This window comes from Daktulosphaira vitifoliae, unplaced genomic scaffold (assembly GCF_025091365.1).
Source record: "Daktulosphaira vitifoliae isolate Bord-2020 unplaced genomic scaffold, ASM2509136v1 Scaffold_2, whole genome shotgun sequence".
Lineage (NCBI taxonomy): Eukaryota > Metazoa > Arthropoda > Insecta > Hemiptera > Phylloxeridae > Daktulosphaira > Daktulosphaira vitifoliae.
Genome location: NW_026099573.1, coordinates 23,933,357 through 23,954,233, shown reverse-complemented (window position 1 = coordinate 23,954,233; position 20,877 = coordinate 23,933,357). Strand labels below are relative to the sequence as shown.

General features: G+C 25.7%; 2 protein-coding genes across 2 annotated transcripts; both read right to left on the bottom strand.

The window, feature by feature from the left end:
• Nucleotides 1–280: 280 nt before the first annotated feature.
• LOC126900109 (ADP-ribosylation factor-like protein 6-interacting protein 1) lies at nucleotides 281–8,102 on the bottom strand. The gene is made up of 5 exons (XM_050675584.1): nucleotides 7,744–8,102; nucleotides 6,236–6,369; nucleotides 1,609–1,846; nucleotides 1,461–1,545; nucleotides 281–946 (listed from the first exon to the last, which is right to left on the bottom strand). Exons 1-5 carry the CDS (start codon nucleotides 7,777–7,779, stop codon nucleotides 819–821), a joined length of 621 nt encoding a protein of 206 aa, XP_050531541.1. The 5' UTR covers nucleotides 7,780–8,102; the 3' UTR covers nucleotides 281–818.
• Nucleotides 8,103–16,755: 8,653 nt separating this feature from the next.
• Nucleotides 16,756–20,347, bottom strand: LOC126899041 (uncharacterized). The gene is made up of 4 exons (XM_050673550.1): nucleotides 20,231–20,347; nucleotides 19,671–19,835; nucleotides 17,648–17,800; nucleotides 16,756–16,970 (listed from the first exon to the last, which is right to left on the bottom strand). Exons 1-4 carry the CDS (start codon nucleotides 20,300–20,302, stop codon nucleotides 16,779–16,781), a joined length of 582 nt encoding a protein of 193 aa, XP_050529507.1. The 5' UTR covers nucleotides 20,303–20,347; the 3' UTR covers nucleotides 16,756–16,778.
• Between the last annotated feature and the right edge of the window lie 530 nt (nucleotides 20,348–20,877).

Here is a 20,877-nt window from a genome sequence, read left to right as displayed (position 1 = left end):
ATTAATTAAAAAAACTACTTTTTTTATATAGTGTTACAATTATTTATTAACATTTATAGTTATAAATATCATCTGTTATTACATTTATAATGTATTTTAAAGTCATTATTGAATTTATTATTGTTATTATTATTTGCATTAAATAATAATAAATATTATACACAGAACTTGTTCTCATTATTCATGATCAACCTTAATTTTAAAATATTAATGGTTTTTTTTACTAAATTAAAATATATTTTTGGAATAAAATAACTAATAAATTAATGAAAATAAATGGTTAACATAGCATACTAAATTTATTACACAAAGGCTTCACGTTAATTTTATGTACATTGAATTTCAAAAATGCCTTATGTGTTATGGAGTTTTTACATTATTTAAATAATTTAACATATATAATAACAGAAACCATTGTATAAAATACACTAGTGTAAATAATCAATTTGAAATTTGATATGATATCACTACAATAGTCTTTAAATTGTTCAGCGTGTTGTTAACAATTTCAAACAGAATGAGAAATTGCATGTTGACACGTTTGTATCAACTGTTACTTTTAAATACACTGATAACAAAAGTATATAATAGGGATATTTATGTAGAATTATAAAATATTGCGTTTAATTTTTGAAGTTAAACAACACTGTGCTAAAAAACATGAGAAAAATGTATTGTGAAATGTGGTGAGCACTGCTTATGATGCGCACGTAACACACCACAATTCATACTTAAACATTGTAATTTCACTGATCGTTGATTTTTCAAAAATAAAATGTAAAAATAACCTATTGTCATACAAAAGCGGAAGTGTAATTCTACGAAGACGTCATAATATCATTATTTGGCCAAAATCTTGACAAAACTGAATGTAAATATTTCTGTAGTAAATCTTCGATGTATTCTGACCTCATTTTGAAACCAGGAAACAATAAAATGGCTAAAACTAAAGAACAATATTGCTTATTTTAAGTTTGGTCATAATGTTTTCAATTTTCAATACAACTATATAATCTACTGCTTTTTAAGAGTTTAGGTGCAAATTGAGAAGACTTAAAGGGATTTAGGCCCTACAAAATTTTAGAAACACTATATATACAATTATTTAAAATAAATTATTAAGAGGAAGAAGTTAGATATAATAAGACCCTGTAAAAATGTTATCTAAATTGCACCTAAGCTCAAAGGAGGGTTATTGTGGCTGAATCTTATATAGCACTATTGTAATAGGAGGGGGTGGCAATTGTTTTCTTTTCTTAATTATCGTGTAAACTTTTGACGACCTTTTTTAACTTAGATAATAACGAATTTTCTCAAATTAACACCAAAAAGATAAAAAATTATATTTACATTTACATAGACATGACAGTGGGGGGTGCGTGTCCCCATGCCCCTTCCTATATAAATACGCTACTATACACATCTGATGTTTTATAAATGTTAAAAATAAACAATTGTACCTGTAACATATGACACTAACAAATTATTAAACGTTATCCCAACATACAATAGACTGAAAAACGTCACAGCCAAGACAGAGTGAAACTAAAAATTATAATAAGAACAAATAATACGATTTGATCATTTTTTAGCACAATATTGAATTACCAATCTTGTGTTGGTCTGCCTAAGCTTAAAAAACCGTTCTGCATATAGCCTGAATGTCACATAATAGTCGGTTACGGATCCGCAAACCAATGAGTATACGCGTTCTTTGTCTTGATCCCAACTGCTTGGCGGTAGTAATCTTTGAAGTGGACCAGAGACGAAAAAGTCCATCAACGTGAGTACCAGCCCAGTCGTCCAAATTAAGTTTAGTGTTGAACAGTTCATTAACCATATATACCTGAGTGTGTGTTTTATAAGACAATTCAATTAAAAATTATTATTGTATTCGAGTCATGGTAAAAACGTTTAATAGCATGTCGAATAGAGGAAATCAATTTAACCCAACCAAGTTCATAAAGTATTGGGCAACGAGTTACACAATATTTTAGATCAGTAATTTTGTGTTTTATCAAAATCTAGTACCAGGAATTTATGAGAATTAATGTAAACGATCAAGGTGTCTCGTTGCTGCCGTAATTCATAATATTATTTGTAAAATCTGGTGTCCGTAGCGCAATTGCTACTGGACAACTGTACAAAATCTGTCACGTACGTGACTACACCGCATAGGAACAGTCACGACTGGTATCACTATGACATTAATAGTCCCATTACACAAATTACACTGATATACATATTTATATCAATTATAACATTTAATATTGTAATACTTAACATTTATATCAATAATACATTTATTTAATACACAAAATCATGATACAATGTAATTACGCCATTGTGGTTGTAGCACTTGCGACGAACCGCAGCTTGAACACCGTACCTATCCACTTAATTTGCGAGAATACATGAGATATTATGCAGCGAATTTATACATTTAATATCTTAGACCGGTATCAATATTTTGTAAAATATTAAATATAAATAGAAGGTTTTCGGGTAAGAGTAGGAGTGCACCAAGGTTCTGCTTTAAGTCCCCTACTTATTTTCTATAGTGATGGATGAAATTACTAGAGAAATACAAGGAGAGGTACCATGGTACATGTTGTTTGCTGACGATATAGTGTTAATAAGAGAAAATAGGGAGAAAATTAATCAAAGGCTAGAGGTGTGGAGATTAGCTCTTAAAGAAAAGGGTTTAAGAATAAGTAGGAGTAAGACAGAGTATATAGAGTACGAGTTTGACAAATGAAAACACGAGGTCGATGAAATGAGGAGATCAGTGACAATAGGTGAGGACATGATTGGAGAGGTGAAAAGTTTTAAGTATTTTGGATTAGTTGTGCAAAAGAGCGGTGGTATTGACGAGTGACTAGAAAAGATAGAATAAGGAACGAGGGTATAAGAGGGAGTATAGGCGTAGCCTCAATCGTGGATAAGATGAGAGAAAATAGACTTGGATGTTTGGTCATGTTATGAGGATAGAGGAATCGGAAGCTTCAAGAACAGTTATAGAAATAAATGTTCAAGGAAGAAGAGGTAGAACAAAACCAAAATAGATATGAGGGATGTTATTGAATGCAATATGAGGACGGGTGATGTGAGCGTAAATGAAGTGGAAGATCGTGTTAAGTAGAAGTTTAAGATAAGGTTGGCTGACCCCAAGTAGTTGGGATTAAGGCGAGGAAGAAGAAGAAGAAGAAGAAGAAGACGTGTTACAAATAGTCTAGTAAGTGTTCATGCTGCACATCTTGAAGTTGTTGAGTCATTGTTATCGTTATACTCTAATTCTAACACAACTTTTATTCTAACCAGGGACTATAATCTGCCTGGAGTTATTTTCAAAAATGATAAATTAGGTCTTATTCATACTAGATCAAATTTGCCGGGAATTGAATAAATTTTCGATTCATTTACTGATTTAAATTTATATCAAGTCAATCCAACTCCAAATAAATTTGGTAAAATACTTAATCTTGTTTTTGTAAGTAATAATAATTCAATGGTCACTAGATCTAATGATTATTAAGTCCCAAAATCACTCACCAATATGGATTAGTGTTAATAATATATCTAATTAGGTAAATAATTTGAAATAAAATGATTGGTATTATGATTATTTTCGTGCCGATTACAATACTATATCAAGAGCTCTAAACAATATTAACTGGTCTAATTTATATAAACAAGTTGCTATTAATCTTGCTTTAAAAAAATTTTAAAAATAATTGATTCAATTGTACCTAAAGTATTTCCTAATAACCACTCATTATCCTACTTGGTTTTCTAAAGAGCTGAAACTCTTAATAAAAAAGAAAAAAAAACTTCATAAGCAATTCAAACAAACAGCTTCTATAGAAGTGTACAATTAATTTTCTAATTCTAGGACGCAATGCAAACGATTAAGTATACAAAATAAATTATTCACTAATCCGAAACAATTCTGGAAATATGTGAAAAACTGCAAAAATATTAATACGCTTCCGATAATATTACAATATAAAAATGCCCCTTCAAATGACCTAAGTGTTATGACGAAAAAGTTTGGTAATATTTTTCTTCTAGCTATTCATCTAATACTGCGGCTCAGTCCAGAATTTTTGAATTGAACAATAGTAATATCTGTTTGACAACTTGCTGTGTTTCTATCACCGAAGTATTTGAGGATCTCACTCAATTAAGTTTAAGTACTAGTGTTTGTCCAGATAAAATCTCGGAAATTGTGTTTAAAAAATGTAAATATGCCCTAACCCATCTTGTACACTATCTGTTTTCATTATCTCTTTCCTCTGGTGTCTTTCCTAATTTATGGAAATATAGTTATGTATATCCTATATTTAAATCTGGCCAAAGACAAAATATTTGTAATTACCGACCTATCTCTAAATTGAGCACTTCCTAAATTATTAGAAAAATTATTAGAACCCAAACTTTATATTGTTTTTAAGCTAATTTCAGACGATAATCAGCATGGCTTTCATTTAGCGAAATCTACAATTACAAATTTACTGTTCAATTATACAGACATAGTGTCAAATATTAGTTTAGGTGGCCGCGTTGATGCGGTTTATATTGACCTTAGAAAAGCCTTTGATCATCATATTTTAATTAAAAAATTAACATATCTAGGGGTTAGTGGACAAATGCAATCATGATTCTTATCTTACTTAGTTAATAGAAAATAACAAGTCAAAATCGGAAAGTATACGTCTGCGGTCTTAAACGTTCCCCAAGGAGGACACCTGTCACCTCACCAATTCATCCTATTTATGAATGAAGTAAATTCCTGTTTTCAACACTGTAAATATCTATTGTTTGTAGGTGACCTAAACTTTTATTTGTCAATTGTTACAGATTGTGTTAAAGTTCAGACTGATTTGATAAGATTTTTTAATTGGTGCCAATAAAATAAACTATTTATTAATGCTAGTAAATGTTCACAAATCACTTTCACTCGCAAAAAGAGTTACTCGATATGTAATTATAGATTAGATAATAATAATATAAAAATAGTTCTGCTACTAATTTCAGAGAGTCTTCCTTTTTCTATTTACCTACACAAAAACATAATTATAGTCATAACTCACCACTAAATCGTATGTTACTGTTTTGTAATTTTTTACCTGCCTTTGATTTCCATCGCCATAATTTAGCCATGTTAAAGAAAATGAAACTTTAAATATTATTTTATATCGAAATGATACTTAAAATTTGCTTATTTATATATTTTTTTTTCTGTTTTAAGGTCTTAGTAATATGTTTATCTTATTATACACATATACTTAAATATTGTTTTTATATAATGTAGATTAACTGTACTCATTGCCCATATAGGCATTACTTTAACAATAAATAAATAAATAATCATCGAATAAAAAATCTAGTTGACAAAAAAAAAAGTTTTGAGGTTTAAAAAATAATACGCTAAAAAATTAAAAACTGGGCTTTAATACATTTCAGTGTAATCGACATTTAAAAGCCTTATGATTTCGAATACATTATATGAATTGCCGGATTAAAGGGGTTCAGGGAGGGTGGTCTCTGCGGCCTTCAGATTTTGAGGGCCTTATTCGTGTATGAGCGACATAATCGTTACATTTTTACTATTATTTTGTCTGTAATAAAAATGAAAACTTATAAAAAATCAATTCTTTAAACAAACTTTATAAAATAAAGTAAACTTTCCATAAAATATGTACTAAATTTATATTTATAAAATATTTTTTTATAAAATTACATAAAACAAATAAACAAATTATTTTGTAAATAATTTTTTTATCAAACCAATACTTGATGGATTAAGATCAAAGCTATTGAATTGATAAAACTTTCAATTTTAAGACGTTTTAATACGTTATGGTTATGCGTACACTAACTAAAAATAAATAAAATAGACTTAAAATCACCAAAAACATTTTAAAAAATCAGCGGTTACGCGTATTTCATCAAAATTTTCAATGTCAAACAAATACTTTTGTAGGTTTTTGATTTGTAGTTGTTTAGCGCTGATAAATATTGTTTTCAAAATTCTTTTTGTGGAGTTGGGTTTATCTTATATATTTTTAATTCATTAGTCACAAATAATCAATTATAGTTTTTTAGGTTTAAATTAATTAATTATTTGTTTAATAGGTACACAAGACATCAGTATGTTCTTAATTTTAATGCTGTAAAGCTTATACTCTAAATTAACCATATTCCTTATAATTCACAAATTATTGTTACTTACATATAAAATATTGAAATATATGCTACTGTTACCATTGGAAACCATATTTTTTCCCATGCCATTAACGAATATAAAATTACAACAATTTCTCGCCACTCAAACAAACGATTTTTTAACTCTTTGGAAATCCTCTCCTAAAACAATACGAAAATTAACTGATGAACCAGAAGTTATTAAAACATATCTCATTACAGTAAGAAATTGAATATTGTATATATTTATTGTTGATTTTTTGGGAGGTGGTGAATTGTGTTACACTAGAACCCATCGTAAATATAACTTGTACCAAATAGTATTAGGTATAGAAATAAAGGAAATATTTTTAACTATACCGGTCATATATTAATCCATATGTTCAATAAAATATTAAAATTATAATATCATAAATTTGATAAAAATATCAATTTAATAACACTATAAATACAAGTAAATAGAAATTGTACATTAAAGTTTAATATATTAAACTCCTCCCACTATTATATAATAATTCTAATATCTTATTACTACTAGTCCATAAGTTATTGGCGAGTAAACATGTTACCATTTAAAAAACTAAAGTTAATAAACTTTTAAGGTGGATAGGACCACATTAGGAAATTATAAAACCTAGAATACTATTAATATCTGAAAAGAAAAAATGATATGATGTGTTATATTTTTAAAGATATTGTGTAAGTTAAATTATCACTCTGTATAACAACTTCCATCATTTTTGGGTCCATATTTTCTGTAGGCTTAGTCTTAGACGACGTTGACGTTTGAACTAGGCTATTATTAAAAAGTGTTTTATGGACAATATAATTTTTCATTGATTTTGAAATATTAAAATTAACAACTATAAAGTTCATAAGACAGAGTGGGGTTGGATATTTGTAAATAAACATAGAAAAGATAATTTTAGATGAGAGAGACTGAGAAGCTAAATGATCGGATAGGTATGTATTCTCAAGAATCTCCTATAAATAAAGGATTTTATTTGATTGTAAGAGACCCAAATGCTGTACTAAAAAGTATATAATGTTATTTATAATACATGTCCTTGCATTAATGCATATTCTAAGTTGTTTAAGTCAATCATTTTTTTCGAGGTAACCTAAACAATTTTTTTTTTGTTAAACAAAAATATCCAGGGGCCATCAAATACAAACTGCCCCGGGGCGCTTAAGCCTTTAATACGCCGCTTAAAGGGGAAATCACTATATACTCACTTTATCAATCTACATTTAACTTTCTATTAAATAATTTTAATCTTTACAGGGTACAATTATTACTTCTAAGTAATAATACGTACATTTTATATTATAAATGCAATTATAGTTATCTCATTTGTTTACTCCACTTCTGATTTAGAATAGTAAAAAAAGTATATTTTCATAAAATTTGGTTTAAAAGTTATGCATGCTAAACTGTAGAACTAGTTGCAACTTTAATATTAAAAGTTAATTAATTAGAACCACATAGTTATTGCATTAAACAGCATTAAGAGAAAACATAGAATTAAAAAATACCTTTTCTAGTAAATCGATGCACTCGGCGTCGGCCATGTTTGTTTGCTTCCGGTCGGGAAAACGGTACACTTGTATTTTAATTGGAAAAATATTTAAACAACACTGCACCGAATAAAACGTATTAAGAGCAGTGTTCACTTTCTTTGAGCTTAGTAAACAAAAAATCTATCTCGATAACTTTGACAGCTGTTGATAGTAAAACGTTGCACGTTACGAGAAAAAAAAAACAATAAATTTAAAAATTTTTTTACGTATATATTTTATACTCTAAAATTCTAATTAAATATATTTTCGAAGTAAAGCGGAGACGACAAAACGTAAAACTGATCAAAAGCGTATGCGTGAAAAACCTAAGCGTTTGCCGATCACAGAGCTATTAATAAAAGTTTTGTAAAACCACTTCTAGTCTTATCTATAAAAACAACGTCGTCCGCCATAAAATCACAATAAGTAGTCCTAAATAAATAATGATAGTTGTATCATAAATTTTAGTTAATAATGCACGAATACGTTCGGATTTCAATCTAATAGTTTTGACTATAAAATGTAGGTGCAATGGAACTAGAAAAATAGCAAATAGTAATTAAATTAGCAAAGTCATTGTCGATTATTTAAAATGAAAGAATCGAGAACGAAAAAAGGCAAATATGGGCCCGGAAGATATCTTACCACATAGGTATTTTCTTAGCAGTGAAAGGACCTATCAAATATATAATCGTTAACATTTTGGGTTACTTTTTTCGTTTCATGTAAAATATTTTTATCTAAAGACTTTGACAATTAATAATTTAAGATAGATGGGGACTATTAATATAGTCAACATTTAAAAATAATTGAATCATGTTTTAATAATTATTCACGGAATAATTACTCAATACACATATTTTATCATAATAAATATACAATATTACACATTTAAATAATATCACTAGTTTATAAAATTCAAGTAATTCAAAAATTTAAAAAAATGTCAAATTGAATAAGACTTCAAAATCTGTCGGCCACGGAGACCACCCTCCCTGAACCCCTTTAATCCTGCAATTCATTTAGTGTATTTGAAATCATAAATTAAGGCCCAATTTTGATTTTTTTGGCAAGGTTCGTATTATTTTTTTAACCTAAAAATTCTTTTTATTTTTTTTTGTTAACTAGGTTTTAAATAGATTTTTTATCTAATGATTATTTTATTTTATAAAGTTTATTTAAATATTTGATTTTTTAAAAAGTTTTCAATTTTATTACAATTAGTCAAAAAAAAAAAAAAAATGATTTCACTACTTTAGTTGCAAATTGTCATTTGCTATGTTACACTTTTAGATTTTTTTTAAATTTGTCGTTTAACATAGAATGATTAAACATTATTCTATTAGAACTCCGATGAAACCCATCTATTAAAATTTCATTTGTTACAGTTAAATTAGTAAACTTGACAGTTACTGTTTTACACTAATTGAAAACGTTTTCAATTCCGTTACACGTTTTGTTCCGGAAATATATAATACAAAAACTTTTTTTTTTTGAGGGGAGGATAATATATATTAAATGTTCCTAAAACTGTATTAAGGACGGCTCCAAATAATACATATATAGGCCACAAATTCGAAGAGTTAAGAGATTACAAAAAAATCTTAAATTACAAAAAATGAAGTTTACATTAATTTTTTGTTATAAAATTAAAAGATCTGTTTTTTTATTTTTTTAATAGTATCATAAACTTTTATTATTTCTAAAAAGTATAATTTTTCTTTTTACAAAAATTAAGATCTTTAGAGATATTATAAAATTGCTAATAATCTTAATCTAGATGAATTAAAATCACTCGATTTATTTTATTTATAACAAAAATTTAGTGACAATATTTTTTAGTCAACAAGAGCTCAATTTTAACCATTTTTAATACCAAATGTCGCTCAAAGTCTAAGGAATACAATATTAAATAAAACAAAGAACGTTTTTTTTATTTTTTTTTTTCGCAAATAAAATCTCTTTCTTCATTTACAACACTCACTGGATTGATCAGTACATCGTCTGAAAATAGGAAGCATACCCCTCTATTTTAGAGATTTAAAAAATAACTCAAAATAGCACTACCGTATAAATTTATGCTCTATGTAATTAAATAAAAAATCATTTGAATAAAAGTGGATTTAGATTTCCAATTACTAAGAGGTGAATCAAATTTTTTCATTTATTCCTCAAAAAAGAGGTTTTTTATAGGCTTTAGCTTATAATGATCATAAATTAACTTCTTGGTAATACTAACATAAAAGCTGCAATTATAATACTGCTATGTAATTCGAGAAAATTTGAGAAAATGCCAGATTTTCGCATTTTTTGAGTTAGGTCCCACCGCAAAATCAATATCACATCCCAATTCACCAATAGGAAATTCGTTCCAAAAATTTTTTAAATTTTTTAAATCTTTTTAAAATATGCTACTTATTAAAGATGGTTAATTTTAAGTATAAGGGGATGTCAATGGATGTACAGTAATAATTTGTACAACTTATATTATAAAATACAAAAATAAAACACAGTGAGAACATCATTAAGTAACGATTGAATATTTTCGTAGTCCGTATAGCTAAAATAACACGAGCTACTTCTATTACCATTGAACCCCGTCAAGCTTTTTAATACGCTTAAATTAGCTATTTCTATAGAATCTCTTAGTATTTTTAAGAACTAATGAAGTTATTCAAACATTGAAACACACAGTGTTATTACCCCATACATGTACTATTAATAGCATTTATCACTTTCAATTCTTTTTTAATTTCATTTTTATTGTTCGCAATAGTAAGAGCAAAAATTTGTATTTCTAGTAAAGTCTAATTATTAATTAATATATTCCGTATTTGAATTTGCGTACTCCTTAGCAACAATAACTTCACTTTAAGTGAAAATTAAAAAAAATCTATTATCCATTAATATGTCAAATATTGTCATTGGGCAAACTTTCATGACTTGGCAATTTTTTGCTGCTCTAGATGTACAAACTTAAAAATTATTTGAAATTAATAATTAATAAATTAAAACTTTGAAGTTATTTATTCGTAATGCAACGTACAATAAATTTATTCAAAAAATTATTTTTTTATTTATGATAAGGTTTTTCTTTTGTTATCATTTAAGTTTAAGACTGTAATAAACACCCACTGTGATATGTAACTTACCGTTGAAATACTCCATACATTTTCACTATGGCATATGGGAATATCTCTGGGCTGTTAATAACCGTTTATTTTAATCATTCAGTGAACATAACCTATATGATTTTAACAAACGTATGCCTATTAAAAATATAGATACATGCATTTATCTATTAGACTACAACAGTAATTTACAAACTTTTTTCTGTGGTAGCATTCTTTTAGATTTAACTACTAACAGGGTCACAAAAGCAACCCTACTACTACAAGAAAAAAATTGTTTTTAAGGAGTGATAACCCTGGAAACTGCTCTTTCCAAATTTTATGAAATTTTAAATTTAAAACCCCTTTTTCTGACATTTCGAAAAAGTGACAATGAATTTTAAAATAAATATATTTATTCAATTTGAGTAAAATTATTGAAGTAAACAAAATACTTCATTGCTGTGGTTTACTTTTTCATATCTCAGTTGTTTTACAAATACAAAAATAAAAAAACGTTTAGTTTTAATAAAATTATTTTCTTGGGGATGATGTAACAAACTGAAACCACTTTATTTTTCATTCAACACGTGGTACCTAGGGAGGTCCTAAACTTCTCAAAGTAACATAAGAAAATATAGTTAATGACGCATTTCGTATTAATTAATAACTTCTCAAACTGAAAATTCAAAGAAGTTTAAGTCATTCTCTGAATTTATAAATGTCAACATTATTGAAGAATGAAAATTGCGGACCAGTATTATTTAATGAACTTAAATTTATAACAATAAATTATATAACAAAACTTGAGAAACATAAAAAAAATCATCTCATTTATTTATTTAGTTAATCCTGTAGTACTTGCTAGATAAAGATCTAGCAAGATTTGTTTAGATCTAGATCTAAACAAAATAACCTTAAAAAAACCCTAGGTGGTTCTAAATTCGTAATATTACTAAATTGTTTATATTTTATTTGTAGAAATTTAAGCACATATTAAAATATTATGTGTTACATTTTTTATGTTTACTTGTTTATACCATAAAAGTCCGTGCATAGGTATTGCCGTTTTCACAGAGAATTCACCAACGCCGAACGATAAATGATAACACCAGAACATATTCTTGACATACATTAGGTAAACAAGTAGTTTTCTATTTTGCCCCTTGAAGATTTCAAAATAGGCAAAGTTCTTTTAATTTTTTGCTTATCTTTAAACATTTCAGGAGTAAAATAAAAATATTAATATGTACAATTAATTATAAATGGATATATTTAGAACTTGTATGTACAGAATCTTGGGTTAGAGGGTGACGGAGACAAAGATTATGTTATCATTTAGATTGAAAGTTTTAATCCTCTGAGAAAGTGCAACAGTGAATAGTCTATTCTATGAGAACGATTAAATAGACTATTTACTAGTACTTTTTACTTTGTAAGTCCGTTTAGGATTATAGTTATTTATTCTTGAAGTATTATAAAACTTTTTTAGACTATTGGAGTTTTTCTAAAATGACACAGGTCGCATAATGTTTCTTGAAAAAGTCTCTTTTATTTGTTATCTGTCGTTAATTTCTATGACTAAATACAATGCGGTGTAAAATGTAATATATGTTACAAAAATAACAATCGCTGAACGATGGAATTAAAAAAAGAGGAAAATTATTACATTAAAGTTGAAAAAATATTGGGGTGAAAAATGGATATAAAACGCGTCCTAAAAATATTATTTAAAATTAATCGTCGGTGATAATTCAATTGTTATTGATGGACGGGATCCGATTAAAAAAATAATAATAATAAATAATATATCTATATTACGATGGTGTATAATTAATTATGCGAGAGACGTATATACTTTTATGTTATTCCGAATAAAAAAAAATTAAATAATATATAGGTATAGTAGTTATTATTTTTACAATAAATTATATTATTCGCCACCACTTTATCAACCCTTCACGGTCTACCGTTTTGTACAATAATCAATAAAACGCTATTTGTATGTGTACAGTGTGCACTGTAATAGTTATATTATTGTTATTATTATTATTTCCCCTTTTAGATTTCTGTGGCAATGACCAACGTCCGCGGCGGCGCAAACGCGTTTACAAGAGAAGGCGCGAAAACAATTGCGGTAAAGGGCATTTCTAAGTGATCACCGCGTCTTGGTCACCGCCAAGGGGTTCTCCACTGCAAGTAAATAACATTACTATAATTTTTAGTCGACCACATCTATCCGACGTTTACCTGTAGGCAATTAGTGTGTCGTCACTTTGCATAAACCTCTGCCTATAAATGATACATGATTTTAATTAATGATTGTAAAATTATTAGTCAATTTTTTATTGAAAATTCTCGTAGTAAAATTCATGAGATTGTTATAATACTTAAAATTATATTTTACACATGATGTAATCATTAAGGGTATTTAATAAACATTAAATAATTATTTTATATCTATTATATTATAAAACAACTCAGTTTTAATGGTTATTTTTGAATTTAAGAGAAAATAATTATTAGCCCATGAATACTTTTTCATTATTCAGTTTCAATTATGTGCAAATGTATCCCATATGGATGCGCAACAAAAGTTCATTTTAAGAAAACTATAAAGAATTGGTGCTACCAAATTTTCATTATCTAACATTTCATAAAATTTTGTCTTTTAACGGTTACATTTACCTACAGTTTTTTTAATCTGCAAAGATACGAATGGAAAAAAATCCAAAAATTTTACATACCTTTGTAAAAGTAAAATATAATTCTAGCAGTTATAATAATATATGGGTAATATCTCTCACCCATGTGACATTTGCCGTTAATTTCCCCATGGGCATGACCGCAATGGTTTGTCAGAACCGTCGTAATATTTCACTTTTTTTGACTACTATGTGTTTTATCTCATTTGAAAATTCAAAACATATAAATATATGATATATGTATTTTTGTACTATACAAATGAAATGCCGTAACATGTACACTTGCTAAACTCTTCAAAAATCAATTCAAATTACAAATCCTTTTTAGTCATAAAAAAAAAATATCTGTGAATTTAATAGAAAACTTTTTCACCGATAGAAATATTTATTCCAAAATCTTTTTTTTATTTTCTAATTTATAATTATTAATGAAATATTTGTGTCAATAATAATAAACTCTTAAACTGCTCAATTAATCGTCATGCAGGATCTAAAGGTATACTATATTTTAATATTTTAACCTTAAATCTTGTTCTGTATTTTCTTCAGACAATCCAGTTATAATACAAAATTGTGGATTTACTTACGAGATAAATTTTATACATCTCAAAATGAAATTTCATCTGTTATTGACATTTATTATTATTTAAACTTAAAATATTATTCACATAAAACGAATATGAAATAAATAAAGCAATTCTCAAAACTAAAATTTTAATTAGCGTTACTAATACTTTTCTAATAGTGGCATAAAGTGATGAGTAGGACATTTTCAATAATTTTGTTGTTATTTTAATAATTTGGTAAAAAGTACAGTATTATTTGTAAATACAAAAAATTTGCTATTATAAAAAACAAGTGTAAGTTTTTTAGTATAATTATTAATTAGTTGAATAAAATTTCAAAAGTTTTAGACAGTTTCATTGTTTAGTATCAAAATGATTAATATTTTTATAAAATAATAGTATTAATTAACACCAAAATATATTTTCACTATTGAAAATGTTTTATCAGGGGACGTACTAACAGCTCCATCAATGTGGACCAAATAGCATTAAATGCACGAAGTCTGTTGTAAATGAGGTCAATTAAGTACAATCAAAAACATATTAATCGTTTCATTTTTTCAATATATAAGTTTATGACAAATATATTTTATTTTTTATCCAACGAATATTTTTTAATACTATTTTGCTTTCATAATATATTTATTTACTCCAAAAATCATATGTCGCAACATATGTGCTATAAAATATTTTGAATAATTTATCCTTACCATTTATTGTGAAAACTTCTAAATAATAATTAAAAATACAAAAATTATTTTTATTAATAATATTTTATAAATTAATTTATATTTTACTTATTCATATTAAAATAAATAAAGTATTTATTAATATTATTTATACTTGTGTTTTATTAAAATTTTATATTAATTCATTATATTAAATTTTAATGACATTATAGTTTTAATAGCTGCTAGTCGATAACTCTACTATGAGATCAAATACTTTCTACAATTATAATATGATTACCAAAATATTATTACATCATGTTCAAATTGTTTACATCATAAATTAAAGAACACCATTTTGAATGCTGATTTAACAATAAATTATTTATTTATTGTACAATTATTTAAGTACTGATTACACCAAATGAATAAAAGGTATATTTAGCATTAACATTAATGTTAGAAAAACGTTTCTTAGTGATTTAAAAAGAATTCTTGAAAATGGCATTACAAGTTATTAATTTTTCTTCTTCTTCGAAAAAATAACGGAAATATAACAAAATGTACAATAATAAAAAGAATGTTTATCAATAATATAATCTCAATATTTTTAATGTTTTAATTTCATTTTTATACTTTAATACATTTTTAGAATTTATTATCTATTAAATCAATTTTTTTCAATCAGAAGTTCTGAAAACGTTTGAGATGTCTACGGTTTCAGTTTCGATTTTAAGTGTCGGTTTTAAAACAAAATAAAATGTTCATACTTAAATGTCTACTTTGACGATTATTCGAACATTATATATTCGATAATAGATTAGTAAATTAAAATTGTATTAAGCTAAGGACTTATTTAACAACGACACGAGTACTACACAATACGATATAATATGTAAAAATATTGGAAACATTCGGTAGACAAATTTTAATTGACCAACAATAAACATTTATAAAAATTTAGTAGATATTATGCCTTTCATAGTCTTGTAGTAATACACAAATCAGGTATTTCTATTTATTCAATTATTCACTAAGGATTTGAAATTAGGTTAGTAATGCTAAACAGTAGCGTGTCTACAAACTAAGATTAATTTGTAATAAATTCAGTGGTTGTTCGTGGGTGTTGATGGCGGAGATGCGATTTTATTTATATTGTATCGCTAGTCATAGTTATAAAAAATTGTCAAATTAAACATAATAAAATAAAACACAATACAAATATTATTATATTAAAGGTCGCAATAGAAAATAGGAATGAAAATAATAATACTAGTGATTATACTATTATAACAACCGATAACGACAAGTAGTTAATTCTAAAAATAAATTACCAATATAAAAATATACTAATATTTTACCGTTGGACGCTGCCGGTCGTCCAAACACTGTCTGTGTGTGTGTGTGTGTGCGTACTCGCATATACTGAGAGAAACAACTTAAATGTTCGCACACGACTAATTTGTTATTACTATTTTACTATTTAAAAATCTGCACATTTAATAAAAATGCAGAATCAAGAATATACAATTAATTTTCTTCTGTTAATTAATTTTCAGTTGGGAATGCGATCGTCCCGTTGTCCAAGCCACGAGCCGCCACTGAATAAAATTAAAATAAAGATAAGCGTCAATTTTTGGTTTTTAATTTTTTCTGCCTGTTTGTGCTGGTTGCAATCTAAAATAATTTGGGGGAGGATTTCACTGTTTACGATGACTATTTTTAGAAAATCACAGTACTCAATATTTTGCGGAATAAGCTAATTCTATCTTCAGATTTCTCTAGTGCAAACAGATGAAAAAAAATCATAAATCATTTGGTTAAAGTTCCAATAAGAGTTCATATTAATCGGATTATAAGATTTTTTATTATACATTATAAATAGATTACATTTATAGATTAGTTACTTTATTAAGTGTAGATATATTTTATTGTGCTATGTACTTATAAAATCTTAAGATATTAATTTTTTTTACTTCTATAAGACAAGATTTTAGCATTTCCATTACCAAATAACAACACAAAGTGATCGATGTTAAAAATCTTTATGTTTAATTTGATCGAATTGAAGTCCCACGATTTATCCAATGGTCCGAAAATAGTTGGAAGAATTGTATCTTTATCAAAAGTAATATTTTTGAAGTTGTACTCGCCCTGTTTTAGATGGAAAAATTTATGTATAATTAAAATTAAATATGTAGTAAGTTTATTCATCAAGTAATAAAATCCAAACCTATTGTTATTATAGCTAAAATATTTATAGAAATAAAATCAAGTTAAATTTACTACGAGTAAATCTTTTAATTAACTTACTCTTGTTATTTATTGTACAAGCAGTTATGAGACTTAAGTAAATATGCATTAAGAAAATCGTTTAAAAATTTGAATAACAATAATTTCTTTATTGTCATAACGAATTTACAAAAGTAATAATTGAATTATTTAAGTAATGTGATTTCATTATGGTATTTCAGTTTTTAACATTTAAATGATGATGAAAATCGTAATAATAAAGCAAAACAAACCTTATCTTCATACGCTCGTGTTTAGGGTTTCGGGACTTAATATATATATAAAGTTTAATTTAGTCATACTGAATAAATCAATGATAGATTTATGTTTTTTTTTTTTAGTCCTATTCAATGTATATTAATTAGGATTTTAGTTTTGATGGGTGTTGTGGGATCACTTTCTCCACAATAACAAAAGTTTCTGTGACACTGTTTACATCTATGATACATTTTTATGGAGTTTGTTGTCTCAGAAGTGGTCCAAACAAATTTCATAAATGTATTAAGTCTCAAACTCTACGTATGTTATAATAGACTTACTCGAAATGGACATCTTATCTCACGATTTATGTATCCGATTTTTACAAAATGTAAAAGACGTGTAACATTCTCGCACAAATTTGATATGTCATATGATTTCCAAATAATACAATTGAGAAAATATTCTTTACACTTTATAAGATCTATACGACCCTATAATGATTAAACAACTGCTTGTTATAACCGTAAAATAATAAATTAAGTCGAATAAAAGCTTTTAAAAATTGCTCATAATTGAGTAGTCAACATTAACGTAAATTTTCAATAAATCAATTTATTATATTATATTATATAATATTTTGTGGAATCACAAGCTATATTAAAATGTTCCTAAGCATTTCCAATAATTTTTAAGAGCTTCCAATAAAATTAAATAGTAATTACTCCAAAATTTAATATTTATTGAAAGCTGCATCTGCTTAAACTAAATGATATTTTCAAAAATAAATAAATTTTTAAATGTATGTAAATAACTTTTATAATATTTTCAAATATTAAAAGTGAACTAAACAAATGTCTAAATATAATTAAAAATGCTGAAATAATAACACTTTTTGTGTTCAATTGTCAGACTTTAAGAGAAATTGTAATTGGTGGTAACAGAATAGATCTTTGAGTGGTATTGAAATGTAAGACCTCCATAATAAATATTTACAGTCGACAATTTACATATTAGATAAAAACTTTTTATATTCTTTATTTATTATGAAATGTTTGTGACGAATAACAAATTTTGTATGATACCCCTCTTCCCTACATTTTGTTCTACATTTTGAGTTCTAGCCCTGTCATTGGACTACACATATATAATAGTTATTTCTCACAAATTAGTTTAGTTCTAATTAAGGTCGTCTTTGACAAAATTATATTGAGGATTTTTTTTCCTAAGATTAAGTCTACTAAAAAATGCATAGTTCAAAGACATATTAAAAGGGTGAGAATATAATATTGATAAGTTATAATAATTATTTGGAAAAATCTTTTCATTGTGAGAGAGTGGAGTAAAACACTTTTTCCTACACTTTTTGTAAACATTTATATTACCCATTTATAAAAACTAACATGAAATAGTGTTGTTTTATGTAAATCACAATTTTATAGAAAAATCAAGAGACAATATTTAATTTATTATACTTGAGTTATACTGAAAAAATAATTAACACAAAAATGTATAATATAACATCATTAACATAATTATGGGGGGATTTGGGTGTCTTGTCCTTCCCCCAAGATGAAATCCTAATTATATCACTGGTCATAATATCTTGAAAACAGGTATAGGCATATAAAGTCAATAAAAATATGTAAAAAATTACTTATTTTTATAATATTTCTAATACTTACAATTAATGATGATTATAATTAAAAATAGCGATTTATAAAAGAAAAAAAAATATTCAAATTTATCAACAATATTGTCCATTATTTTGGCATCTATTAGAGTAAATTGATAAATAAAACAGTAAAAAGGTTGAGCACTCGAATGTTTTAGAAATTAAAAAAATATTTCAAAGTTACACTGCCATAAAAATGTATATTTTTTTAATTTAAAAAATTCAATTACATTTTTTTAAAACACCTATCCTATCGTAATTATAATAAATTACAGAAAATACAATAAGTTTTTTTATAGTATGCTTTCCAATAAAACACCTATTGTTTTTTTTTTAACTCAATTTTTGAAAATATTCTAGAATGTTCTATAAAATTTAACTTTTATCATAAAAACGCTTTTAATATGAGCTACTTTGTTAAAAAAAAAACAAAATTTTCAGACTATTGTTTTATTGTGGAAAATTGGTTGTCAAAGTAAAAAAAATTACTTTATTTTCAATTTTTGAATAATTTGACTTTAAAATGCACTATTTCAACAAAAAAATTCACAGATTAGAATCGAAGCGTTTTTAATGATAGTGATGTTAATGGCTATCAGATAACATGTATACTTAATCCGACTATGCTGACATTTTTTCATTTCGTTATAATATCGGTTATATTTTTAGTTATAAAAAATTTTACTTACATAATATAATAAAAAATTATCATAAATTATCAAGTCCATGTCAATTATTTCTTTATCCATGTAGTGTTTATGATCTAAGTGAATTAACTTACCAACTGTTTCATTAATTTTTAAACTTAGGTCAGTAATTTGGAGTACGTGACGTATAGGTTGAACCAATATGTCCTACATAAAAAACTACATAATTATACATAGTTGCAAAATTCATGTCATAATCTCACTTCGTTAATAATTATACTTAAAGAATAATAAATATTACAATTTTAGTTTCGAGTAAAATATTCATGGAGGTCTTTTTTTTTTAACAAATATAAAATATTTATCTTTATAATGAATTTAATGACATATTCAATTTATAATTAATAAAAACTTGAAATAATTAGATACTGAAAAATTAAGTAGAATATTTTTAAATATTTTTATTTCAATACATGTTTATTTGAATTTTAATAAAATTAAAATAATTTACACCAAAAGTCGTTCTATGAATTAAATCGCCTGCTCGTAAGATAAAAATAGATTTTTATCTAAAGTATTTGTATTAGCTTTATCTAACTTACCTTAGACAACGAAAGTCTAGACAATATAGAAAGAATACATATTACTTTGATAGTTATTATTTTCAAAGTCATTATTATTTGGTATAACTCAGATACACTACTGTTGTAAACGTAATTGACAATAAAATTGTCTTGTATATTTTAAATGATTATTATTTTGTACTACTAGTCGAACTAAAAATTTTATATAATAACTCTTATTATAATAAATAATTATTGTAATTTTTAAATCTCTGTTTTTTATCAGAACATAAATTATTATATACAAAGTAAAAAATAAAAAAATATATCAACGAATCCTTGAAAAATTAAAATTTTTTCAAAATAATATTCGAACAATACTACAAAATAAGTTATGTTCGAAAAATTAAAAATCTTTCATATTCTTATTTAATTCTTATCAGAATATTAATTATGAAATCTCACTAAAAATATATGTAAATATTCAAAAATATGCATAATTGTGACAATATAAATAATTAATTACAATTTTTTTTTCTCCAAAATATAAGATTTTCTTTTAATGGATGTTAAATTTTCTACGTAGTGTTCAATGTACTTATTAGCTTCGATGCGAAGCTGAGAAGGTATTGGTTTTACTAAGATGTGTTTTTTTTTTTTTTTTTTTTTTTTTTTTTTTTTTTTTT

Excerpts from the sequence above, each read along its gene's own strand:
- LOC126899041 (XM_050673550.1), bottom strand. The coding sequence starts at position 20,302 with ATGACTTTGAAAATAATAACTATCAAAGTAATATGTATTCTTTCTATA. Across the intron at positions 17,801-19,670 it reads ATAATTTTTTATTATATTAT|GGTCGTATAGATCTTATAAA; the intron begins GTAAGTAAAATT and ends TAATCATTATAG. Across the intron at positions 16,971-17,647 it reads AGATAAGATGTCCATTTCGA|GGCGAGTACAACTTCAAAAA; the intron begins GTAAGTCTATTA and ends CATCTAAAACAG.
- LOC126900109 (XM_050675584.1), bottom strand. The coding sequence starts at position 7,779 with ATGGCCGACGCCGAGTGCATCGATTTACTAGAAAAG. Across the intron at positions 6,370-7,743 it reads GCATCGATTTACTAGAAAAG|GAGAGGATTTCCAAAGAGTT; the intron begins GTATTTTTTAAT and ends GTATTGTTTTAG. Across the intron at positions 1,847-6,235 it reads TATATTTCAATATTTTATAT|GTATATATGGTTAATGAACT; the intron begins GTAAGTAACAAT and ends ACACACACTCAG.